Source organism: Ostrinia nubilalis, chromosome 29 (assembly GCF_963855985.1).
Source record: "Ostrinia nubilalis chromosome 29, ilOstNubi1.1, whole genome shotgun sequence".
NCBI classification, from domain to species: domain Eukaryota; kingdom Metazoa; phylum Arthropoda; class Insecta; order Lepidoptera; family Crambidae; genus Ostrinia; species Ostrinia nubilalis.
Genome location: NC_087116.1, coordinates 906,308 through 934,198, shown reverse-complemented (window position 1 = coordinate 934,198; position 27,891 = coordinate 906,308). Strand labels below are relative to the sequence as shown.

The 27,891-nt window shown below is 40.7% G+C and overlaps 1 protein-coding gene and 1 non-coding gene across 3 annotated transcripts in view; both read left to right on the top strand.

Moving 5' to 3' along the window:
• Positions 1 to 27,167, top strand: part of LOC135085655 (uncharacterized) — a 62,670-nt gene extending 35,503 nt beyond the window's left edge. For both annotated transcript variants that reach the window (XM_063980423.1, XM_063980422.1), the window contains 9 exons: positions 13,594 to 13,705; positions 19,541 to 20,007; positions 21,278 to 21,420; positions 21,879 to 21,975; positions 22,211 to 22,638; positions 23,391 to 23,540; positions 24,175 to 24,355; positions 25,976 to 26,251; positions 26,722 to 27,167. In XM_063980423.1, coding sequence (XP_063836493.1) covers positions 13,594 to 13,705; positions 19,541 to 20,007; positions 21,278 to 21,420; positions 21,879 to 21,975; positions 22,211 to 22,638; positions 23,391 to 23,540; positions 24,175 to 24,355; positions 25,976 to 26,251; positions 26,722 to 27,060 — 2,193 coding nt within the window. In that variant the 3' untranslated portion in view covers positions 27,061 to 27,167. The remainder of the gene's footprint in view (positions 1 to 13,593; positions 13,706 to 19,540; positions 20,008 to 21,277; positions 21,421 to 21,878; positions 21,976 to 22,210; positions 22,639 to 23,390; positions 23,541 to 24,174; positions 24,356 to 25,975; positions 26,252 to 26,721) is intronic.
• On the top strand, positions 2,188 to 2,259 carry Trnal-cag (transfer RNA leucine (anticodon CAG)). The gene has a single exon. It is a non-coding gene; the product is annotated as a tRNA-Leu (tRNA).
• Positions 27,168 to 27,891: the final 724 nt, after the last annotated feature.

The window sequence follows — 27,891 nt, the reverse complement described above, 5'->3', positions numbered from 1 at the left end:
CACAATAGTCGAGCGGCGGTGGGGATCGAACCCGCGTTCCTCGGATCACGAGTCGACAAGTTCGACACCTTTACTATTCGACTATCGTCGCTTCATCTTATCCAGTAGTAGAAATCCTTTGATTGAAACGAACGATTATAGATCGTTTAATGCACGAAGACGCCCCCCACCAATTTTTAAGTCGAGGGAAGCGCGGAGTGCGGGGAGTTTGATCCGAGCAATCCGAGCGTCATTATTGTAGTGTGCGTGTACTATCATGCATGTATAGTTTACCGTGTACCGATAACACTCAAACATTCGCGGAAGATTGGTGTGGCGCGTCTTCGTGGATGAAACACAAACTACATAATACCGTTTATTTTTATATGCATTAGCAAAATTGCTATAGAATACTAATTTAGCTAGCGACATGTAAACCAAACTTAAGACACCAAGGTTCTTTTAGCAGCTCAGTAGCGTGCCAAATGCGTTATAGGCTAGTTGTGCGCAAACTTTTCTGAACAACCTTTTTCGCGCGCAAAATCAAAAATTACCGCCTTAAAAAGGGAAATTTTGCGGGATTTTTAAATCCGTTTGAATCAGAGACAACTGTGAGTGGTTTATGGTGTTTTTTGGGTTATGGTGATGGTGGAAGGAGGGTGGATGGTGTAGTGGATATATTTTTTTGGATTGGGCCTGCTTTTGGATTTGAATGGAGTCACTTGGAGGTAGGTTTTCTTTCACCTGTCATTCGCTTGGCACTGGACGAAAGTCGAACTTTAACTTCGAAGTCTTCCTATGTTCTTCTAATTAATTTCGTTGCGGGTCCAATGACAGTTTAACTTTCCCCTGGAACAAACCCATTTGCGACTTATACTATTAAGGAAAAATCTGTAAAAAATTAAGATGTACAGGAGGAAAAAATAAGGACAGTGTAAGTCACTCTGGTACAAATCTGTGTAGTTTGATCACGTAAGTACCTAAATGATATCATGCATCATTAATTAACACGGATTGTAATTAACATCCTTCTATGTAGTAGTCCTTGTAAACAATAGCATAGGATCCAGAATTGGATATCATAACACACAAGCGTAATACGAGTATGTACAGGGTGAATAGATATCATTGTAAGTAAGCTAAACAAAATGTGTTTCTTAATGGGTAGCAGACCATAATCTCTACCATTACCGAATAAAACTCATTTATTTATGCAAGTAGGCTTTTAAAAAGCTCTTTTACAGGCTTTTAATAATTCCAAGAAAACAGACTAGTCGTGGTGGCAAGGCAATCTGTTAGCGATGCGGTATGCTTTCTTTGCTCGTACGGTCAAATCGCATCAATTCAATATAGACCGCCAATTAGTCAACAAACCAATACATTTCATACATGGTGCAGACTGCATTCGCATTCAGTGTGGCAAATCCTTTAATTCACTCATTCATTGTATTGCGTTGCGATATCTTTGCAAAAACTTTTACAAAAATATTTGCGGAACGTATAATTAGTAGGAAGATCGTATTATTGATTTATTTTGAAAAAAAAAACTCACCTGACCTTTGACTTAGACCTAGATCTTAGAACCTTTCCAATGTACCCTGGAAAGGTAGACCTCAAGACAGCATATGGACTGGTGCTGAAAACACTTGATTAAACATTAATGTACAACATTTTGACAAATCTCTGTGAGCAGCCTGACACATCCATATTGCCGATGATTGACAGATCTTTGACATTATCAAGCTCAATAATTAATTAATTGATGGACATTGAATTTGAAACAAAGAGTGGGGGAACAAAGGGGCTAGTAATTAGCAATTAGTATCTTTGGAGATAACGACAGAGTTGCGATGGGTCAAATAGGGTATAGTGTATTATTTGGAAAAGCTATCTAAATGACTAACTGACTGACTGACATGGTGATCTATCAACGAACAGCCCAAACCACTGGACGGATCGGGCTGAAATTTGGCATGCAGGTAGATGTTATGACGTAGGCATCCGCTAAGAAAGGATTTTACGGAACTTCACCCCTAAGGGGGTAAAACGGGATCCACGTGTACGAAGTCGCGGGCGGCCGCTAGTGTTACATAAAATTATGACAAATTGTGTGTGGAAATAAGAATAAAATATGTAAATAAACTTGAAAGGTCCACGGAAATAGGCAAAGAGCTTCTTCGTTGTGGAGAAAACCTAATGTGGATAACCGCCTCTATGGTCTAGTGGTAAGACCACCTGCTTCAGACGCAGAGGTCCCGGGTTCGATTCCCAGTGGGGGCAGATTTTTCTGTTCGGTTTGGTTGGTGGTAGAGCTTGTTCTAAGTCCGCCTGGCTAGCTACCACCATCTTACCTAAGTCTGTCGCCATAACAACAATGTTAACAGCATTATTGTGTTCCGGCATTTAGAGGTAAGATAGCCAGTTCCTCCGTGGTTGAGGATTCCGGGTGAAGCTCGCTTCCACCTTCGGCCTGATCGTCACTTACCATCAGGTGAGATACAGGCCAAGAGCTTCCTCGTTGTGGATAAAAAAAAACCTTTCAGTCCCATCATTAGACCAGCTCGATGGTACCATGATATTGTATTGTCATCTAATCTACATAATATTTGCCAAGTTTAATGATGATACAAGAATTAGGAATGCGTGTAATTCAGATTCTTAGATTCCATTACATAGTTAGTTACATACAAGACGACCTAATAAAAGCGTGTTAAAACATGTCATTGCTTTAGGTATAGTTAACTATTTGCAGTCACGCAAATCACAAAAAAGATTGCGGTTGAGAATAAAACAATGACCGTTTTTCACATCATTAACAAAAATAGTGATCACTTAATATTGGCAGAGTTCTTCCACGAAAAAAGTGTTTTGCGCAAAAACAAAACATTATAGCTGTCGTCACAGGCATGTCAAGGTAAACAATCTTATGCAATTGTAAATAGGGTCGATTTTGGAATAAAAATATAAGTCTGATGTGATGTTGACTGTAGGACAGAAATAGCTCCAATTCCATTAGGCACGCCTTGTGACGTCATGGCCCTAAACGGTGACTCATGATACAGATAAGACCACACTAGGGCTTTACAAGAACTGCTTTAGCATACTTCTAAAAAGAAAGTTATCGATTACATTGGAAACAAAATTCGTATGAAAAAAGGATATTAAGAATGAAATGAGCAGATCCGTAAACGAACTAAAGTCGCTGCAATATCCCGACGGATTAGCAAGCTGAGGTGGCAATGGGCAGGGCACATAGTACGCAGAACTGACGGCCGATGGGGCAGCAAGGTTCTGAAGTGAAGATAGTGATAAAAATTGATAAGAGTGCATTAAATTACCTCTCACTTATTACATAAAAAATATCAGATCTCATGTAGAGCCAAGCTGTTAACTCTACAACCAGGGATTCCCAGGGCGTCACTCACAGTTAACAAAATTTTGGAAAGCCCTTGCCTTAGTCAAAGCATATGGCACGACCGAACTGATTCATGTTATATTTTTCACGAGCCCACCTGGGATGGTTTATGTACCCTGAAGACGAATTTAGAACCTCTTTTTGTTGAATTCAGTTAAAAATATGCTTTTAAAATCAGAGGCAATATTTTTGTTTACCTACAGGATCCAACTGATTGTTTGTTGTGTGTCCTTTATGGCGCCTAGTCAGCAATGAGTCAGGCAGGGGAAGTGATATGCAGCTATCATTAACTCGATGATAGTATGTTGCTATGCTATTAAAGACAATGCAGTGGCTTGTCATGGTCTCTTCGTATGTTTCAGCCAAATGATGTCCACAGCTGGACAAATCCCTTTCCCAACGATTTCCATAAGGTCCTGCGCCGCCCGCAGCCAGGTATAGCATAGCCCACAGAATTGCTATAGATTTTTTTTATCCACAACGAGGAAGCTCTTGGCCTGTATCTCACCTGATGGTAAGTGATGATCAGGCCGAAGGTGGAAGCGAGCTTCACCCGGTTCAGATCGTTTTATCCAGGAAGACGCGTCGCACCATTCTTCTGCTAATGTTTGTGTGTTATCGGTGCACGCTAAATTATCTATGAGTGGCACACGCACACTAAAACAATGACGATCGGATTGCTCGGATCAAACTCCCCGCACCCCACGCTTCCCTCGACCAAATATTAGTGGGGCGCGTCTTCGTGGATGAAACGATTTGAATTGAAGTCGTAGTGTGAGCAGGCCCCCCACTAGGTGGATCGACGATCTGGTGAAGGTCGCGGGAAGTATACCTTACCTGGATGCGGGCAGCGTAGGACCGGTCGCATGGAAATCCTTGAGGGAGGCCTTTGTCCAGCAGTGGACGTCATTTGGCGAAACGATACATTAGTTACATTACTCTCAATTACGCAATCTAGTCTAAAAATAAACTTCCACGCATCAAAACATTCCTTTGCACTCATTATACTTCTTTTATCAGTCAGGTATACTAAACACTATATCTTATGTAGTTAGGAATAAGTACTAATTTGAAACAAAATTGTGTAGTAGATAGACTGTACAGTCAGCCTCAAATTCGTGACACCCAAAGTGGCCAAAAAGTTGATAACACAACCTTATTCCAATTGTAACAAAGACGTGTTGCTAATTTTTTGGCTACTTTGTGTGTCGCGAACTACTTGAGAGTTTGACCAGAGTAAATACAAATGAGTAGGTCATCTTCATAGAAACGCACCGAGCGCGGTTTGTATGTGAGCGCGCCAATACGTGTGCGGCACGCACGCACACACTGACAAAATTCGGCGCAACTCCCCGCTAATCCACGCTAAATTTTGTCAGTGTGTGCGTGCGCGCCGCATACGTATTGGCGGCTTGGCGCGCTCACATACAAACCGCGCTCGGCGCAACTCCCCGCTAATCCACGCTAAATTTTGTCAGTGTGTGCGTGCGCGCCGCATACGTATTGGCGGCTTGGCGCGCTCACATACAAACCGCGCTCGGCGCAACTCCCCGCTAATCCACGCTAAATTTTGTCAGTGTGTGCGTGCGCGCCGCATACGTATTGGCACGCTCACATACAAACCGCGATCGGTGCGTTTATATGAAGATGACCTACTCATTTGTATTTACTCTGGTTTGACACTGACTGTACACGAAATATAATTATGTCAGCCCCCAAGACATTATCGGCGTCGGCGCGTCTGATCCAGCGGTGCTTTTGTGGCTAATTGGTGCGAGTAGTGATGGGAAAAGGGATCATGTCGATATCGATAAAGATTCTGACTCTAAGCACCGACGTGTTTTGCTCGTGGCTGCCCAAAAGTAGACCAGTGTGCTTAGAGCCATGTTTATATTAAACGTCATCGCTAGCGGGTGCGTCAAAAAATCTATGAAGATTTTAGTTCTTGAAAGTATCCGCTAGGGACGCTGTGCAATCTGTCATACATTTCATACTGTCATTTTTATGCAGTCGACTAAGCACTCGGATAAGTAGTAATGATATTGGAATTAAGGAATGACGGTTATAATGCGATAAAGCTATTTATACTCGTATGTGTACATAGAGATTTAGAATGTCATTGCCGAAGGAAGGATCAATATTAATTATTTATATCATTATTACTGATAATTTCTTGTCCACTGTAGATTGAGCTAAGTTGACTAAACCGGCAAGTGTTTACTATTTAATATTGTATTTTAGGAAATACTGCTATGATAGTCTTATTAATCGCTGCTAGCAATTTAAATTATCTCTCTTATCTTTTTTTCTATGATTTGGACTTTGAATTAACATAAATTTTATCAACAAATAACACCGCTAAAAGTTGCTTTGTAACGTACCGTAATATTTATGTAATCCTTATCTATGCTTATTCTTACGCCAATGACAGACTTTTATCGACAGTCTATCGACATTGACTTATTACAACACTACCTGTATACAAAATCGTTATCTTACACGTCATTTGTTGAATTGTACTGACCTGCATGCTCTGAGAATGTTTGGATGACTTTACGACGTAGTGAGGCAAGAAATAATGCCTTTTTTAGACTACCCGCACACTGCAGACTTTTTGTTGGTCGATAGTTGGATCGGCTTTCAAGTTGTATGAGGAATCGGCCGTGTCCAAAATGGTGTAGTGTGCGCACTTCCATGTATGTTCATCATACTGATTAACAGTCGGTCATCCAATTCTTTCTATATTATCAATATTCGTTCAGTTGTATTTATTTATTACTTTCTTAATGAATTACATTTATTTGAATACTGAATGCCGTATTCAAATAAATGTAATTCATTATCAATTACCTAGATCTTATTGCGATTATTTGCACAGAAAAATTATATCATAACTTTATTTATTAATACATCATTAATATTTATATCGTGCGTATAATGTCAATAAGAAACTCTTCGTTTACTGTTGAAAGTTTAAACAAATGTTTGTGTAGACAATTTTTTGCTCCGCAATTATTTAATAAAACAATCACTTTTTTTCATAGGCTTAGCTGAGCTAGTTAAAAGTTAATTGGTGGTTTTCTGGCTTTTTTTCTGTAAAAACAAATATTTTTAACTGTGGTTTTTATAGAATCGGAGAACATTTCGTCACGACTCACGCACGAGTAACAAATATTTTTACTGTCTCTATTTTTTGTTATTTACTTATCTTTATGCGGTTCAATAAAGTCGGCATATCAAGCTAAACGTTCATGTAATTGTAATAGGTACAATATTACAACGAGTAGTTTTCGTTGTAGTTGTAAATTACTTTGCACGAGGACTTCAGAAAAAAATTAACTTCTCAAACTATCTCAAAATTTTTATTTGAACGAAAAGAAAGAAAAAATAAATAAAAAATACTTTTTACTTACTTTTTGGTTCAAAAAAACCTTAATAAAACTGTCTCACTAACGCATAACCGCGTTCGCCCCTTAATCAACTCTCAAATGATACCACAAGTTCGAATACTAAACGTAATGCCCATACGAATTAGAACATTCAGTTGCGACGCACGCGCACGCTATTGTGTTGTGAATATTTATTTTTAGACGCGCATTTTTTTTGTGACTCAAAAATTGGATTGCTGGATTGTGCAGTGTTGTGTGTAACCATCCAATATGGAAAGCTCAGGTGAATTTTTGAATAACTTATGTATTTACTACATAGATAAATTCATCACAAGACAAGAAAATAAAAAGAAATACTAATATTATTGTTTTGCCTCCCTAACCCGCCTGGCCAGCGTGGGGAGTGTAGGACAAATCCTCCATTTGCCTCTGGTAAATTAGAGAGGGTCGTGCTCCTGCAGTGGAGACTGAATGACCTGATGATGATGATGACTAGGTTTGTCCACGTCCATCCTTAATAATTTATAGTCTTGTAAGTTATTCTTAGAACCTGGATGCGGGCAGCGCAGGACCCCGGTCGTGGTGGAACTCCTTGGAGGAGGCCTTTGTCCCATCTGTGGACGTCAATTGGCTGAAACGAACGTACGAAGTCATTCTTACTTCTTCTTTTTCTTCCTCGGTCCCTCACTGATGAGGATCGCGACCACAGATAGTGTTCCTCCACAGACTGCGGTCATAAGCTGTGTGGACCGCACGATTGTTACTTATAAGGTGTAAAATTGTCAAGTCTCATCAATATCCGTTCATTAGTTTTTGCGTGCATGAGTAATGATGACTTATTATTTCTTGTGAGTTGATTTTCCTGTTATAATCAAAATAAACAAAGGCAGAATAACTTGCTTTTATAATTACTATTTAACATCGCTTTAGCAAGGATGAAAGAAAAATTAACCGTCTAGTTTATTGTAGCTAAAGTCCTGAAGTAGAGTCAGTCGAAATTAACCCTTTGTCTGGATTTTGTTGAATCATCTAGTAATTTAGTTTATACTGGACTATTATCGTATGTTTATAACATTATAGTATTTTTATTGCATAATCGTGACTCTGTAAGCTTGGTGTGTTACTCTATGCCTTCTAGTTAAATAGGTCTATTCCACTTTGATCACCTGGATTTGATCACCCAGGTGATCAAAGTGAACTCTAAGGGACACTTTGGTGTACTTTGATCACCCATGGATAAGAACAGTCGCGCTGCAGGCTTAAAGGGGGGCGGTAAGAGACCCAGAAAAAAAAATCGGGACGTTGTGTAGAGGCTTGGGAGGCGTCATCTACTAGGAGGACTCTTAGACACCGACTGAGCTCGACTCTTGACTACAAAAATGGGGGGCGCTAAAAAATAATTTGTTCTCAAAGTGGGCAGTAGACTAAATAAGTTTGGGAACCGCTGGATAAGAAGTACACTGATCATCTAGCTGATCTTATCCATCCAAAGTGGAATAGACCATAAATATTGACTTGCAAAAGGTCGATCGCGGGCAGAAACCGTATTCAAACCGAAGACAGGGCAAAATGGCCCTTATATTGGGGGATGCCTTTATCCTGCAGTGGACTGCTATAAGCTGATGATGAGGCATCACCATCAGGTCATTAAGTCTCCACTGCAGGAGCACAACCCTCTCCAAATTTACCAGAGTCAAGAGGATTTGTCCTACACTCCCCACGCTGGCCAGACGGGTTGGGGAGGCATAGGAATCAGAATCATTATTTATTTGCTTTAAATGTGGTACAGAAGATGGATACAGGATAAATAAATAAAGGATATGCTCGTATATTTCTCCCTTAGTCACCTTTTACGACATACAAAGGAATCATTGCATAATAATTAAATTATTATTATCTTATTATAGTCTTACGAGTGCTTAGACTAAGTTATAAACGTAAAGACAGTTGTAATTCCGAAATCAATTCGCTCCCCCGCTTTTAATTACAAGTTACTTGGCTTGAAGCGAAACGATTTCGAATTATCTGTCAATGTCACATTGTCCAGAGGGTTTCTTTTAGTTTCTTCGTTTCTTGAAGTTATTTCGAATTTAAAACTGTCAATGTCACATTGTCCAGTGTTTCTTTTAGTTTCTTCGCTTTATGAAGCAATTTCGAAATAATAAGAAATAAAGAAGAAAGAAATATACTTGATTGAACACAGTAAGCACAAATTATTAATTGAACACAGTAAGCACAAATCCCAACTATAATATTATAAATGCGAAAGTAACTCTGTCTGTCTATCTGTCTGTTACGCTTTCCCGCTTAAACCTCGCAACCGATTTCGATGAAATTTGGCAGGGACATAGTTTGAGTCCCGGGAATGGACATAGGATAGTTTTTATCCCGGTTTTTGAAACAGGGACGCGCGCGATAAAGTTTTTCTGTGACAGACAAAATTCCACGCGGGCGAAGCCGCGGGCAGAAAGCTAGTTATTAATAACAACACAAAACGAATAAAGAAAATAGTGGGCTACTGTGTCAATAGGCTCTCGTTCAGCATTTATCCTGTCATGCTCGTAAGGGCATGTCAAGAAACTGGTCTTCCGCGAGAGCCCTAACCAATAACCGTCAATGTCACATTGTCTAGGCCCTAGACAGCCCTAGACTCTAGGGCGTAGGGGGCTGCCAAAGCTACAGAATGACCTGTTTGTATACCCCCGTGGCATTTTAAAAATAATAACACCACACTGTTTATGTTGTTATCTTATCACCGTTGCTATGGTCGCGATTATTTATAAAGAGATTTTTATTCGCTAGTTTCATACTGTGGTTTCTCTTGTGCATCTTATAAATATGTTTTGCTTGACGGTCAAGTCAAGTGGCAATGGGCAGGGCACATAGTACGCAGAACTGACGGCCGATGGGACAGCAAGGTTCTGGAGTGGAGGCCGCGTACCGGAGAACGCAGCGTGGGACGTCCACCCACAAGGTGGACCGACATCATAAAGGTAGCAGGAAGGCGCTGGACGCAGGCCGCTACCAACCGGGCAATATGGAAAGCATTGGGGGAGGCCTATGTTCAGCAGTGGACGTCCTATGGCTAAGATACCTCTCAAGACACCTCTCGTTCCCACCGCTGCAACTCCTGTGTAGCCAGGATCTACAGCTTGACCGCCAATTAAATCCCAACCAGTGAAGGTCAAGTTTAAATTGGCTGTGTTCAGGTTTTGGTAGAATATAATAGGACCACTATGCTCCCACTCTTCCCGTGGATGTCGTAAGAGGCGACTAAGGGACAAACATGCGAGCATCAGGCCTCCCCAACCCGTCTGGCCAGCGTGGGGAGTGTAGGACAAATCTATTTGTCTGGTAAATAGAGAGAGTTCTGGTAAATAGCAAGTTCCTCCGTAGTTGAGGATTCCGGGTGAAGTTCGACTCCACCTTCGTCCTGATCGTCACTTACCATCAGGTGAGATACATGCCAAGAGCTTCCTCGTTGTGGATAAAAAAAAAGAAAATCGTGCTCCTGCACTGGAGACTAAATGACCTGATGATGTCATCCTAGAATGTCATATTACTTTAACCCTACCACTGCTTCGAGACAATGAATGGGCCAGTGCTAAGAAGAAGCAGCTCAAGAAACTCAGTCACTGTTGTCAACAAAATGACTCGAGTGGAGACGTGGGATGTAGCTAGTTTTTAATTATTACATTACATTATGCAATCTTAATGTTAATTTTGATTGATAACTGTTGCGTAAGGTCGTTCAACTATAACTGAAAGATTAACTCTCAAATGTAGGTAAAAACTACGTAATAGTTCAAAGTACGAACTATAGTATCTCATCATTTCAGCCACAGGACGTCCACTGCTGAACATAGGCCTCCCCCAGTGATTTTCAAATTGACCGGTTGGTAGCGGCCAGTATTCTTCCTGCTTACCTTTATTTTTTTACTTTGCCCTCTAACGCAGTTGAAATATGTGCTGGAATTTAAGAAAAGTTGATTCTTGGTTCTAAAAGTTAGCGCAGAAACGTTCTCGAGTAGTGAACATGGGCCAGAAGACGTAGTGTGGGTAGACCTCCCAATAGGAAGATCTGGTGAAGGTCGCAGAAAGCGCCTTGTTGAAATCCTTGAGTACCCTCAAGGATTTGTCCAGAAATGGACGTCATTTGGCTTAATCGTTTCATCCACGAAGACGCGCCCCACCAATTTTTGATCTAGGGAAGCGCGGGGTGCGAGGAGTTTGATCCGGGCAATCCGAGCGTCATTATTGTAGTGTACGTGTGCACTCATGGATAATTTAGCGTGTACCGATAACACTCAAACATAAACTGAAAAATGGTGGGGCGCGTCTTCGTGGATGAAATGATCTATACTAGCTGACCCAGAACATTCGCGATTTTTTTACAACCTACTATTTTATTAAATCTTGCCATATAGGCGAATTTTTAACGCACATTGTCATATTTACGTCAGCGATAAAAACTGATAAGAAAATAATAAAAACGTTATCACAACCCCACCCTGCCTCTTTGACATCACAGAGGGTCATCTGTACTGATGTCGAAGTAAAATAGTCTGTGCGTTTGTTGAAGTAAATGGTTGGTTCATTAATCCTTACCTTTGTAACCCAAAACTTCCACTGCTGCTTCAAATGCTTTCCCAAGGATATCCACAATGACCGGTCCTGCGCTGCCCGCATCCAGGTGTTTCATACAACCTTCAGATCATCGGTCCATCTAGTATTCTAGTGGAAAGCCTTTCTACTGCACAGTACGTCTTCCGGTCAGTGTTCGTCACTCGAGAACTTTTCTGCCACAACAGCCATCAGCTCTACGAGCTATGTGCCCCGCCCACTGCCACTTAAGTTTGGCAAGTCTCCAAAAGCTTTGTAAGAAAGGGAATTTAATAAAGGGCTGACAAAGATGACTGAGTTTCTTCCGCCACTTCTTCTCAGCAGCAGCCCATATGTTGTCCCGAAGTGGTGGTAGGGCAAGATATATTTGGGACGTGTATAAGTAAATCCGTGTCGGGTTCCAATATAGTAGGATGTCCTCAGGGACTACCCAGCCTTCATCATCATTTCAGCCACAGGACGTCCACTGCTGAACATAGGCCTCCCCCAATGATTTCCATGTTGATCGATTGGTAGCGACCTGCGTCTCAGCCTTCACTAGTTGGGTTTCATTGGCGGTCAAGCTGTGGATCCTGGCTGTACAGGAATTTTGTGGTATTTAAGAGAGGTGGGAGTTGTCCCGTTGTTTGGTAAAAGCGAGCGAAACCGCGGGCTAATTCTAAACTCTATATTGATCACTAAAACTATTTATCTCTTAGTAATTCAATTAAGTCGCATATTTAGGTCAAAAACAGTGTATTTGTGTTAGAGGACGCTCGTAAAAATATATCGGAGGGTCAGTGGAAGGTTTTGCTTGCTTTGTTGATAGCAAAACTAGTAGAGCCGCTGGCTTTGTTTGCGTAATATCCCCCGTTAATATCTTCTATATTAATAAAGCGAAAGATCATTGACTAACTGACTCACTCACTTATCCACGAAATCTAAGAAACTACAAATGCTAGGAGTCTCAAATTTTGCATGGGGGTTCCTTTTAGAACGTAGGGATTTTGCAAAATTCAACTCCCAAGGGGGTAAAACGTTTGAAAGTACTCTGTTTTTGAAGTAAGGGACTTAAAATTTATATGTATGCTTTCTAGATGTTATGGAGGTGTACTCTACTAGGTAAACCCTCCCTCCAACTAACCAAAATATACGTCGACTCAGTTCGAATTAGTGTTCCTCGAATTTCGAATCAACAATCCTTATCTTTGGACTGTTTTCGCCATAGAAGAATTTAATTATCTAAGGTTTTCGTCGACTTATAACTTTAAGAAGATCTATTTTCAGTTTATATCTATTATCTCTCTATTCCACATCGATAATTGTAATACTTTATTAAAATTGTGTTTGTATTTGGTATATCCTCAATTTGCCTCTGGTAAATTAGAGAGGGTCGTGTTTAGCCTTCATTGCAGGAGGCAATGAAGACTAAAATAACTGATAAGTTATAATTTCAATTAGTAAGATCTATTCATATCCTAGCCCTCTACTATTAGTTAATATGTAGGTCTACTTCTTTGTTCATCTTATCTATATCTTGTTTATTCTCTAATTATTTATTTATATTTACATTTAAACACGCCGAACAAAGTAGCCGTAGTTTGGAACTGCATTGACACTTGAAATTGATATTTAATTTGATTGTTATTCGTATTTAGCTTATTATTTGTATGGCTTTAATTATGTACTCACAAAAGCGGCTGTTGCAGTCAAGCAGTCAAGCTTGATCTGCCGTCTAGAGCATGTAAATTGTAGTTTTTTGTCCATAATCAATAAATATAGCGTTCAGTTCTTTTCCATGGTTCAAACGTTTTTCGAGTTCTGTTAAGATCTGTTCAAAATGGCTGTTTTTAATCAGTGAAAAGTGTCATATAAGTTTTACTATGGCAAATTCTTTCGATGAAGAGGTGCAGTATAGAGTTGTGCATATGCGCTCTCCTCAAGTAAGTGGATCGAGGTTCTAAAACTTAGGTATTAATCGAAATACTGTGTTTCTATTCGTTACGCTCTTGGCAGAGCGGTCGTGGTCACGTTGAGGCGTTGTTCACATCGGTTGTAGAGGCGGATACAACTCTCCGCACGATCTCCCGCCATCTCTCATTGTTGGCAGACTGTCTGGCGCAGTCATATAAATATGTGTTTATTGTGCTGTACTTTATTGTGGGAGTATTTATTACTTAATTTAATTAATTAATTTGATTGTTTCAGCTCAATCGTCTCATGAACGAGATTTACGAGACGGTGACGGCTGCCTGCAACATGGACGACCGCAAGCCGTTCAGCTTCCCCACTGAGTCGACAGATGGCAGCACTAGCGAAGGTAAATGAGGATCATTTCGATTTTTAGCTGTGAATGCAGATTTATAGGGCTAAGAAATCCTTAATACACAGTCCAAAAATTTTTGTTCTACGACAAAAATTGACGAAGTTATGGCCAAATTACTAAAAAAGTTCACTGACCGCCCGGCGCGGGGACGATGACGTCACTATATCCGATCCGAACGCTGCCGGCGTACTGCGTGGATAGAAAATATTTTTTTCTAGCCAAACTATCAGTTTTAGAGAAAAACTTGTAATGACATTTATTCATCAGAATAAAGTGAGCTATCGATAGGTAATTTTAAAAAATAGAAATTGTGAAAAATATCGCAAAAAATCCATACGCTCATACGATTCAATGGAACGCAGAGACGCGATTGGGGTCTCCGCGGTGGTATATTTGGCGATTTATTCAAATAAAGTGTTCATAAGTGTTGTTAGAGTCATATCTTCTTCCAAGTAAAATATAAAAATGTATAAGTATTAATTTATTTACTTCTAACAATAAGGTATAGCTGAGGCAGGTACACTCTGCCTAGGCTACAAGACATTGCTATGAAGATCATTTCGATGTACACGCAATACCTACCTGTTATTTAGTTTTTCTGAGTTTAACCTACGTACCTACCTATCTGTTCGCCGTTCCCATGAGCCAGCTGCTGCAGGAAAGGACAGCTGCTCTCCCTCCTGGAAATTATTTAATCTTAGCCTAGAAGCTGGGTATGACTCCCCCGCCCCCCTCCTCTCCCCAGGTCATAAACTGGGCATGACTTCCCCCTCGGCCACAAGTTGGGTATGATTTACCCCCCCTCCCAGGCCAGAAACTGGGTATGACTTGACCCCCCCCCCTCCCCCAGGCTAGAAGCTGGGTAAGGCTAGCCCCTCCCCCCAGCTCATAAGCATAAGCTGGGTATAACTTACCCCCCCCCAGGTCAGAACCAGAAACTGGTTATGACTTGATCCCCCCCTCCCCTCAGGCCAAAAGCTGGGTAGCCCCTCCCCCCAGTCCATAAGCATAAGCTAGGTATGACTCCCCCTCGGCCAGAAGCTGGGTATGACTTAACCCCCCCCCCCCCCAGGCCAGAAACTGGGTATGACTTGCCTCTCCCCTCCTCCCACCAAGGCCAGAAGCTGGGTAAGGCTTGCCCCTCCCCCAGGCTAAAAGCTGGGTATTACTTATCCCCCCCCCCCAGCCCCCCCCTAGGCCAGAAACTGGTTATTAGCACTCATATTATGTATTATTATGTTCAATACAAACAATCATAAAGTTACACTCACCCCAACCGCGTCTCCGCATTCCATCGAATCCTATGAAAATGTGGTCTTTGGACATAGCGATACTTATTTTTCACAATTTTTATTTTTAAAAATTACTGGTTACTTTATTTTGATGAATAAATGTTATTAAAAGTTTTTTTCTAAAACTGATAGTTTAGCTGGAAAAAAATATTTTCCATCCCAATAGTACGCCGGCTGCGCTCGATTCGGATATAGTGACGTCACGCGGCCCTGCGTACGTTGACTTTTAGCGGCAAAAACGGCCTATGTTTATTACTTAATATCTTCGTAAGTAATGGCAGGCCTCCGTCACTCGCCTATGCCGGCCGAGATAATTACCTACAGCGCGCGACAACTTCAAGTTGCAAATCAGTCCGGGCCGCCACGCGCCTGTTTGCACACGCGTATCTATACACGCTCGGTCGATCATAGTCGCAATCAAGGTTTATTGTTCCAACAGCTGAACAGCACTGTTATTCTTCTTTAATGAAAAATTGTAATATTTAGGAATAATAATTAACTGTAGTGATTTACATATATTATATTGTAAATTGATATTTGTAGAAAAACTACACTTTTTAAATAATAAATTATTTTGAAATACTTATGACAAAAAACTATAGCAAAAAAAATATTTTAGCTAATAAAAACATTAACTTTACTTCACCGTGTCTATTTTCCGACACTACCTACCTTTTAAAACTGTTTGTTTAATTTCGAATTATCGCAACACTGAAGTTTATTAATAGGTACTTTAGAGATGGTACGATTATACAAACTCCACTAGATTAAAGTTTTCTAATCGTAAATACAATAAATGCTTTTTAAAATTAAGTTTTTATTTATTTTACTTTGCTCATACAACCCTGACGCTTGAGCGGTGACGTAGATCAATTCTTAACACAAAAAAATGCGCTCTTGTGAGCGTAGTAGTAAGGTGCGATTTCGAATGCACCATGTGCGTTGGATATTTTGCATTATTATTATTACCGTTAAAATGTCGGCATCTGATCCTACACAAAGGAGTGCAATTTCTGTTGCTACTATTATGTATTCTGTGGTAATGGTCCGATTTGGATAATTCAAAAAGATATATCTTTCTTATGTCTTAAAGATTAACGTAGATACTAGTTTTATTGCATTTTCTACAACAGTACTGATCCTCATTAAATAGGCCGTGTATAGTCTGGTCTCTGAGCACGTAGAATTTTGTCCAATGACCCCAAGCTATCCATCCTTATCGCTCGCGCGTAATTATGTTGCTGTCGCGACTGTGCGACGGCCGCCCGCAGTGAATGTGTGAGTGCGACAGCAACATAATTAGGCGCGAGCGATAAGGATGGATAGCTTGGGGTCATTGGACAAAATTCTACGTGCTCAGAGACCGGGTTTTAGACGTCACTGAAATCAACTCATCATTTGGATCTAACCGACAAAATTTCATTGATGTGAGATACGCTTGAAACAATTATTATGTATTTTACTTGAAATATGGCTCCCTCCATGTGACACATACTTGCACATATTATCGCGATTCCCTCTTTAATTTATTTTTATCATGAAAGTTATTTATTTTCTATAATCAGGTTTATAAAAAGCATTTTTTAACTCTAACATACAGGGTGGAAACGATAAGTGATCTCACTCGATTATTTCTAAACTATACAAGATATCGAAAAACTGGTTATTGATCCTGAAAGTGCTTCACGAGCTCTTTCAAACGGTATCAGTAATAGGTTATAGAATTAACTGGATTTATCCGAAAATTCAATGTTTTCAGGCTCCATACTAAATGTATGCCAGCCACACAATGTTAGAAGTGTTAATTTTTTTTATCCCAACTAATATTATAAATGCGAAAGTAACTCTGTCTGTCTGTCTGTCTGTCTGTTACGCTTTCCCGCTTAAACCTCGCAACCGATTTTGATGAAATTTGGCATAGAGATAGTTTGAGTCCCGGGAAAGAACATAGGATAGTTTTTATCCCGGTTTTTGAAACAGGGACGCGCGCGATAAAGTTTTTCTGTGACAGACAAAATTCCACGCGGGCGAAGCCGCGGGCGGAAAGCTAGTTCAATAATAAACACTTACATTGAATTCCAAATTGCATTCTTATTTAAAATTATTCATGAAAAACATTGATTTTGGGCTTTACTTGCTATAATATTATCAAGACATGTGTGCCATGACTGTGGCAGTACTAAATGTATGGAAGCTGGAAACATTGAATTTTCGGATAGATCCAGTTTATTTTGTAACCTATTATTGGTACCGTTGGATAGAGCTTGTGAAGCACTTTCAGGATCAGTAACCAGTTTTTGGATATCTTGTATAGTTTTTAATATTATGTGGTTTTACTAAATGTATGGAAGCCGGATACATTGAATTTTCGGATAGATCCAGTTTATTTGGTAACCTATTATTGGTACCGTTGGATAGAGCTCATAAAGCACTTTCAGGATCAGTAACCAGTTTTTGGATATCTTGTATAGTTTAGAAATAATCGAGTGAGATCACTTATCGTTTCCACCTTGTATATGTTGACGATGGCCACCAGAAGTAGGTACTTAAGCTATAACTTCGTATTTCGTATACTTGAAAATTACAAACTAATCTACTTATTATTATTAACCTACTAAACTTACCGAACTCCTGTGACTTACCTTGCATTTTGTTTGTATAGCCTGAAATGTATTGTACCTATCTGTTTAAGCTATGAGTATATTTACATCGTAGTAATAATATTATGTAAACTGTAAGCCGACCACATAACTTACACTGTATGTGTTTTTGGAGTTTAAATTAAATAACAAGTAAGCGAAACTGGGTGCGCGCGTAGGTAATAATATTATCGCGCGCCTAGAACATTCCGAGCTAGCCGTTAGCAATGCGGCCCGCTGATTGGCCGGAGGCCTCTCGCCTTTTATGGTGAGAAGCTTCTAGCGGCTCACCGCGCCGCACACGCGGCCGAGAGCCGCCAGTCGTCGAACTCTCACCCTCTGCGAACGTACTAGTGCGCACACCCGGACGCGCCTCATTGTCAACGTACCTACCTGGACTTTCATTTTCATTCATCACCTACGTTCACCCATCGACCTACATCGCCTACAATATATTAACATAATCTAATTTTTAATTTTTTGGCTAATAATAATAATATTTAAAATATTGTAGAACTATTTTGCCACTGCCATACAGGGTGTCCCAGAATGGGTGAATCAAACTGCTATAGGAGGTAGCTGTACCAATGTACCTACTATCCCTAAAAAATATGAAAAAAAATATTTTTGAGTTCGGTTTTTTTTTAAATAAAGTTCTCAAAATCGAAATCTAGTCATTATTTTCAATAATTTGTTTACAGATAAACGAAGCGATCATGTACAAGTAAGAAAAAAGTACAAATAAACTCCAAACGCAGCAATTATAGCCAGATATTTAGGCAAAGCAGATTTATTTTCACTTTAAAAAAAAATTGTGTCCTTTTTCATATTTTTTAGGGATAGTACCTACATTAGTAGAGCTACCTCCCCTAGCAGTTTGATTCACCCATTCTGGGACACCCTGTATAATGAGTTAATCGTCCCAGTATAGCATTAACCCTACCACTGCTTGGGGACAATGCCTGTGCTTTTTCGTTTTGTATTTGAATTAGAATGAGTTTGCGTTCACAATAACAATTAGGAAGTCCAATACTGTTATTTGCATCGCGGAAGCCATTTTTCTAAGTGTACAAATAGATTATGTTTACTTCACTCACTGATAAAGGGAAGGTCGGTGAATAGTTATTGAGAGAGCTATAGTTAATCATATTGTACTAGGTATAGTATGACAGTACATGAGTCTATACAGTTTTGTTCACCGACCTGCATTATTACACTCTGGACTGGCTGCTATCATAATATTTCTATGCCTATTTGAGCTTAACCATTTTGGCGCTAGCCATACTGTAGGCAGATACGATGTCCATGGAACTAAAATAAGTGATGTTCTTACTCACTTACCCTTGCAATGTACGTTAAAATTAGTTCTCGGGGCAACCGTAGTGGCGCTTCGAATTGCCATACGAAATTAGCTGTCATTTGTATGGAGACAGCCGAAAATTCACACGAATTTTAGTTGCATCGTAATCCGTCTATTAGGTATTTCCTAAAGTAACAAACTTTTTTCCTGACTCACATACTTTCTTATATTACAACCCTATCAAGCTAACTGCGCATCTCGCTGGAATGCGACTCCCTCGCACTCACCCGCGTTCGCCCCGTTCGTACCAGAGCGTCAACGTGACGTCACGACCGCCGGGTGCGCAGTTAACTCGACCGGGTTGTATTTACTACTAGCGGCCGCCCGCGACTTCGTACTCGTGGTTCCCGTTTTACCCCCTTAGGGGAGGAGTTTCGTAAAATCCTTTCTTAGCGGATGCCTACGTCATAACATCTACCTGCATGCCAAATTTCAGCCCGATCCGTCCAGTGGTTTGGGCTGTGCGTTGATAGATAACTATGTCAGTCAGTCAAACCTTTGAGTTATATGTATTTAGATTTAATTTTTCTCTTTTCAGACTCAATCAAACTTACAAGGAGTCTGACCGAGAAACGAAAGAACTACGTACGCCGAGTCTCGTCCCGAGTAGCCTACCTAGACCAGAACAACATTAAGAGACCCCTACGCCATCGGCACCAGACCTCAGTCTGCTCCTACAAGTCCGAAATCATAGACAATCCGTACTCCACTTTCCGCTCCTGGAAAAGTTTCCGGACTTCGCGCTCAAACTTGAACGATTCCAAAATGGCCGACACCACAGATTCGAAATTCAATCTAACAGATTCGACGGGCAATATATTGTCTATGAAGGATGAGTTTGACAGTGATAGCATAGACAAATACAGCATAGATGAGAAGACGGGGTGCGTGGATATAGAGCTCCCTTTTGAACCTAGAGAGAGAGGGTTGTTCAATATTTGTCTATTGGTTGGACTCAATTATATGACGGGGGAAGCGTATGTGAAGAGTGTGTTTCCTAATCAGGTAAATATTTTTTTCCTTCTCCTGTGTATAGTCTGGTCTGCGAGCACGTAGAATTTTGTCCAATGACCCCAAGCTACCCATCCTTATCGCTCGCGAGTAATTATGTTGCTATCGCGCTCGCACACTCACTGCGGGCGCCCGTCGCACAGTCGCGACAGCAACATTATTACGCGCGAGCGATAAGGATGGGTAGCTTGGGGTCATTGGACAAAATTCTACGTGCTCACAGACCGGGCTTTAGTTCCCGTCATAAAATTAATATACCTAGCGGAATAGAGCAACAAAGGACTTAGAGAGCGAGATGTCACTAGCAGCAACACTGTGTGATAAAAAGAGATGCATGATGCGACGTAACAACAGTTTTTTGCAATAATTTGACAGTTCGTTAGATGAAAATTTGAGCTCTGAATTTTTTTCAGATTTTACGTGAGTTAATTCAAGGATGTTTATGAGAAATAGTGCTTCAGAAACGTGGTGACTGGTTCAGTGATTGATTAATGTATGTACAAAACAGTGAAATAATCCTGACACTGACACAAATTACATCCAGTGTCATCCAAAATCGGTTTCGTTTGCGTTTGACAGCTCGTGGTTGTTGCTCTATTCCAAAGGAATAATAACTTTATGGACATAACTCGCTAGTGGCGCCATTTTGGTGAGCGATTTCATTTGGAAATATATTTGGGCGTTTTGAGTAGAGCGTCATTCCTGTTGCAAGTCCATTTTTAGCAGGGTTCGAGGATATATATCAAGGGATATATATCTTGATATATATCGGATATATATCCGATATATATCCAGCCGGTTTTGATGATATATATCAATTTTTAAAATTTGTAACTGTATTTGTACTTTTTCACATAAGATTTTTGTTTTTTAGTTGATTTTGCCGTATTTACAAAAAGATTTTATGTTTTTGCTTTATTTTTTTATTTTAAGTTTTAAAATCATGTTTATGTAACACATATGCAATGGTATTCATAAATAATACAATAAAATAATAGTATAGCTTTCATACAAATTTGATATATATCAAAGTTGATATATATCGGATATATATCATAAATATCCGATATTTTGATATTTATAATAAATATCGGATATTTTCGAACCCTGATTTTTAGGGTTCCGTAGTCCTGACAAGGAACCCTTATAGTTTCGATATGTCTGTCTGTCTGTCTGTCCGAGGTTTTGCTTGGAAACTATTGGCACTAGAGAGCTGTTATTTCATCGAGAAATCTCTAAAATAAAATCATATTTAATTTTCCAGGTGCAAGTACCACCCCATATAGAGAACCTAATATTTCCTGAGACACTGAGCGCTGCGTCCAAGGGAGAATGGGCAGCGGAGGCTAAAGGGGCACAGTGCTATTCCTTGGTACTTACTGATGAAAGGGGAGAGCGGTCCTATGGGTAAGTTAACTGGTTAAAGATTGACTGGGAGAGAATACCATTGGCATTAATTTCTTCTTGTAGGGCTATATTTCATTGTAATATAAAAAATACAAGCAAACCAGAACTCAGCAATGGCTCGTAAGAACTACTTGATGACGGATTTGTTCAAATTCAATTCCTTCAAGAAATCAATTATTTAATTTTTGCAGTTAAAAATGTTGTTTCAAAGTTTTTGTCTACTACTTTTCTCTTGTGAACTAAACTTATTTAACTCTTGTCCAGTGGGGTCACAGTTTCAGTTAGCCGTTCCCATTTTTTCTTTCGCTCTCATCAAATGGAAATTCTTTGTGATAGAACGAGACGACATAACCTGATATGGGTAGCTGGAACTATAGTAGCTGATGTCACATATAGGTTGTATAATCACATGTATAATCTGTTCATTTCTTGATAAAAGATTATCATTGTATTTCCAGATATTGCCGTAGAGTGCTACCGGAGGGCGCCTCAACTTGTTTGCCCCTGTGTTACTGCCTCATAGGCCGGTACAGGGCCCCAGGGTTTTACTACAAGGTATAGTCTGGTCTGCGAGCACGTAGAATTTTGTCCAATGACCCCAAGCTACCCACCCTTATCGCTCGCGCGTAATTATGTTGCTATCGCGCTCGCACACTCACTGCGGGCGCCCGTCGCACAGTCGTAATTCTGCTATGACCGTAATTCAGCTTGCAAGATATGACCCAAACATGTATAAAGTAAAAAAGCTTCCATTTTTTTTTGTATTTAATGATTACTCTCCTATTTGCAGGTCCTGCAAGAAATCGAATCTCACCACGGCAGCTCAGAAGTAGAAATACATTCCATTCTCCAGCAGTTATTCGAGACCGACTTCCCTAGCCCTGGAGAAGAATTATCCATAACATACAATCACAAATACGACTCGGATATCTGCATATCCGACAAAACATACAGAAACTCTGTCAATTTAGGCGATATACTCAAATGCAAAACAATGCCAGACATGAGAAGAAGTGGAGGCAACGAATTCTCGAACGAGCCATCCCATGGCTCGAAAGAACTCGATGATGGCTCGAATGAACTCGGCGATGGCTCGAAAGAACTCGCGAATGGCTCGGATGGTTCTGAAGCGAGGGACTATTCGGATCTGCCCAAGTTTTTGGATTTGGAAAATAATAATGGACCGAAGAAAGTTTTATTGAGCTTGGAGAATCCAAGGTGAGAATTTTTCTGACACTTTATTTTTTATCGTGTGGGTGGTTAAAACTGGCATCATAACTCAATGGTGTCAGACTCAATGAACTGTAGATATTTGACTATCTTTATGAATCATTATCATCATCAGGTCATTTAGTCTCCACTGCAGAAGCATGACCCTTTCTAATTTACCAGAGGAAAATGGAGGACTTGGCTATACTCCACACCCTGGTTAAAATCTATAAGTTCTTGAAAGTAACCGCTAGGGGCGCTGTACATTCTGTCATGTATTTTTTTACGCAATCGATAGCAACTACGTTTAAGGAAGTAGTACACTTATTTTGGTGCGTGTACTCTGTTTTTTAGTGTTTAAGTTGTTATTTACTCGTATTTGTAATCTTTTAATACTCGCATCAAATAAATACTTTCTTTCATTCTTATCAATCCGGAAAGGGATCGTAACCGTATCAACTCGAGGCGGTCAGTATTCTTTTTTGAACTCCATACCAAGCAACGCACACATTATCCGCACCGTAATGTAAACGCCTCGCCTCGCGGTTGACAGCGCGAAAGGCAATGATAGCTCGCAAAAGGCAATGACAGCTCGCAAAAGGCGATGACAGCTCGCAAAAGGCGATGACAGCTCGCAAAAGGCGATGACAGCTCGCAAAAGGCGATGACAGCTCGCAAAAGGCAATGATTGATCCCTCTCCGAGTTGATAAGTCTATGTCCTATGTACGAACTGTTATAAAAATAAATACCTTATTTGCAGGACAAGAATAATAAAGAGGCCTTTAGAACCTCGCGTAGATGAGGACAACCTGTCTACTCTGCTGGACTCGCTAGGCGCGGGGCTCGTCATCAAGGTCTTCGGCTCTCTGCTGCTGGAGCGAAAGCTGGTCATATGCAGCGACCAGCTCAGGTGGGCAGCTTGTAAAGCCCGGTCTGTGAGCACGTAGAATTTTGTCCAATGACCCCAAGCTACCCATCCTTATCGCTCGCGCGTAATTATATTGCTGTCGCGACTGTGCGACGGGCGCCCGCAGTGAGTGTGCGAGCGCGATAGCAACAGAATTACGCGCGAGCGATAAGGATGGGTAGTTTGGGGTCATTGGACAAAATTCTACGTGCTCACGGACCAGACTATAGTTTCATCATCATATCATCAACATCCACTGCAGGAACACGACCCTCGCTAATGCCAGAGGAAAAACTGGAGACACTATTATACAGTCATCAGCTCAGGTATGTAGCTTCATCATCATCAAGTCATTTAGTCTCCACTGCAGAAGCCGTATTTGTGACGTCATCTACCGACTCGCCACTACAAACTGGAACTGGTGGTGGGCACCACTCGACAGATGGCGCTAATACATGCTTACAAACCTGCATCGCGGTATCAGAGTTTTTCGCCCTAAGTATATTATTCATTGCGCTAAGGTATGACCCCATCTTGAAATGGCATAACAATATTTTGGTCTCCTTCAAGGAACAGTTTTTGGGCCTCTACCATTCCTTCTTCTTTTTTTATTAACTTTATCCTTTCTCTATTCCAGCGCCGTATCATCCTGCATGGAGGCTCTCCAAAGCGCCCTCTACCCCTTCGTATGGCAACAGCCCCTGATAGCAGCCATCCCTTCTGAAATACAAAGGGACGTGTTAGAAGCGCCCCTGCCTATACTGGCTGGCATGTTGAAGACTCAAGAGGTGGACTACACTGGAGTTCTTTTTGAGGAGGTGAGTTTTATTAAAGGGGATATTCTGGCTGGGAAAGGGGATTTTTTGACTGGAAAAGGGAGACATTCTGGCTGCGGAGGGGACATTCTGGCGAGGTAGGGGAATATTTTAGCTAGAGAGGGGGACAGTATGGCTTGGAAAGGGAACATTCTGGCTGCGAAGGAGGACTTTCTGGCCGGGACGAGGGACATCTGGCTAGGCAAAGGAATATTCTGGCTAGGGAGAGGGCATTCTGACTAAAGGGGGACATTCTGGCTAAATAGGGGGACAATCTGGCTTTGGAAGTAAGACATTCTGGCTAGAGAGGGGGGCAGTCTAAACTAGGGGGGACATTCTGTCCTAGAGGGGATCAATTTCTCTACCCCTTCGTATGGCAGCAGCCCCTGATAGCAGCCATCCCCTCAGAGATACAAAGGGACGTCTTAGAAGCGCCCCTGCCTATACTGGCTGGCATGTTGAAGACTCAAGAAGTAGACTACACTGGAGTTCTTTTTGAGGAGGTAAGTTTTTAAGAGTTAAAGGGGATATTCTGGCTGGGAAAGGGGATTTTTTTGGCTGGAAAAGGGAGACATTCTGGCTGCGGAGGCGACATTCTGGCGAGGTAGGGGAATATTTTAGCTAGAGAGGAGACATTATGGCTTGGAAAGGGAACATTCTAGCTGGAAGGGGGGACAATTTGGTTGAAGAGGGGACCTCTGGCTGGGAAAGGGGATATTCTGGCTGGAATTCTGAACATTCTTGTGTAAAGGGGGACAGCCTAAAACAGGGGGACATTCTGGTTGAGGAAGGGACATTCTGGCTAGAGGGGGCAGCCTTGATAAGAGACATTCTGGCTGGGAAGGGGACATTCTGATTGAGGTAGGGACATTCTGTCTAGAGGGGGACAGCCTTGATTATGGGGACATTCTGGCTGGAAAGGGGACATTCTAGCTGGGAAGGGAACATTCTGGTTGAGGAAGGGACATTCTGGCTAGAGGGGAACAGCCTTGATTAAGGGGACATTCTCGCTGGAAAGGGGACATTCTGATTGAGGAAGGGACACTCTGGCTAGAGGGGACATTCTGACTGGGAGAAAGAACATTCTGGCCAGAGAAGGGGGACAATCTGGCTAAAGCGGGGACATTCTGCCTAGAGAGGGGGACATTCTGTACTGAAGCAGGGGGAAAACTGGCATGGGGCGTACTCACTCATGATATCTTACCTCTAACTGGCAAAACAACCCCAGACGGGTTGGGGAGGCCTGTTGTTCGTATATTTATCTTTATTCCTCTTTTACTTATCCACGGCAAGAGTGGGTATGGTCCTAATATTCTATTCTACCAACCACCCACACATTTATAATTACTATTTCTAAACACATTGGTTATTCTTACCGTTAGATAATTCCTGGCAATTAGTGGTGACTGAGTTTGTTCCGGCGTTTCTTCTCAGCACTTGCCATATGTTTGTCTCGAAGCGCTGGTAGGGCCCAAAAGATAAGACATGTAAAGTGCCCCATAAGGGCTACCTTTTCTTTTTTATTATTTACTATATTTTGACGTTCATAAGTGCCACTTGTGGTCTAAACTGAATAAATATTTTTGATTATGATTTTTGATTTTTTTACCTTTTTCTTTCCAGGGTATGCTGATTGACCTAACTCATCCTTCCAAAGCGATTTTCTACCAAGGCGACGAGTCTACCATCCTCCCTACAACGTCTTATAAGACTTTAAAAACCGCCCTACAGATGGAAACAAACAAACATACAAACAAACTTGACAATAAGACCAGAAATGTCATGATATCGGAGGCATTTTTGCGGTTTTTCGTCGACATTTTGGGAGATTTTTGGCGGTTTTTCTCTGTGGGGGAGCTGAAGGATGGGGATTTGGGCAAAGGGAACGTGGTTTTTGATGTGAGTATTGTTATTAAAATAACGCTGGAGATTAATTTCGTTGCGGGTCCAATGACAGTTTAACTTTCCCCCGGGACAAACTTGACCTTCACTGTTGGGTTATTGGCGGTCAAGCTGTAGATCCTGGCTACACAGGAGTTGCAGCAGGAGTTTAGTCTATAAATTACATATCAAAAAATTTTGGACACTTTATAGGTATTTTTTTTTTTATTTGTCCATAAAACAATATAGTAATTACGAAGTTGTGATGCGTTGAATTTCCGCATGATTTCACAAAGTACTACACTTTTAAGCACGCCTTGACGTCACGGGCCTCTACTTTAGAACTTTGGCGCGCTTTATCTCTTTAAATTTTCATTAGTTTGAAAAAATTACAATACGTGTCGGGTATTTTTTTGATAAGACTAATTCAAACTTGTTTTTTTACCCAGGAAACATGATAACTAAAACAAATTTTTCTCCAATTCCAGAAAGAAGCATACATCAAGAGCGTTCCATCAAAACAGAACCAGTATTTCCTCGAATGGTTTACGGAAACAGCCATGTTCAACCACTTCATCCAAAACATGTCTGTGAGCATACGTCTGCAGCCACAGTCACCAACCACTCCAACCCTACCAATGTCACTAAAATTTGAGTTCGCTGATTCAAAATTGGTTGACACACCACTACCTTTATTCTATGAAATCTTCAACGAACGATTGTGGAGAAATAAAAGTGCTAAAAGTGTTGATAAAAGTAACTACAAAAGTGCAGTGAATAAAAAAGTGAAGTTGCTAAAGACTAAACTGAGGGATTTGATTACTTAAGTGTTTATTGTGATCTGTGAAAGGGTAAGCAGAAATGACTTAAAGGTATAGTTAATACAGTAAGAGTGGAGGCTACCAAAAGCAAAGATTTGTATCTGTATACGCTCGCGCTGTCTTGCGTATAGTCTGGTCTGCGAGCACGTAGAATTTTGTCCAATGACCCCAAGCTACCCATCCTTGTCGCTCGCGCGTAATTATGTTGCTATCGCGCTCGCACACTCACTGCGGGCGCCCGTCGCACAGTCGCGACAGCAAATTACGCGTGAGCGATAATGATGGGTAGCTTGGGGTCATTGGACGAAATTCTACGTGCTCGGCGACCGGACTATAGTGTGTCAATTTTTATTGTGAATCTTTTCAAACGAAGAAAAAGTCATAAGTCTGCGTATGCCCTAATTGTTAATAGTATAGGCAAAACGCCAGTGATTAAACGTAATCGAAAATGTGCCTTATTGTATTCTATTAGAATTTACATTTGTATGTCAGAGTGTAGGATTTGATTCCTTAAAAATCATACCAACTGAATTTAAAACCACCTTTTTGAAGTTGGTTAAAAAGAAACAAAAAAGGAGCTGTGTTAAAACAGTGATCTGCTATTTAGAACTTTAAGCAGTCGGATTAAGATTTAAAACATTTTTGTGTCTAATTCTACAGTCAGACATACAAATAATGTATTATTTTAATGAAATGTAATTTATTTCAAATATCAATGTAGTATGAGTAGATTGTAGTATTAAATAATAAGAAAAGGCCTTAAATATTTGTTTAAAATTAATAAACTGTTTAAATCGAGATAGTAATTGCAAATTGACTGTATACTATGTCAGTGCA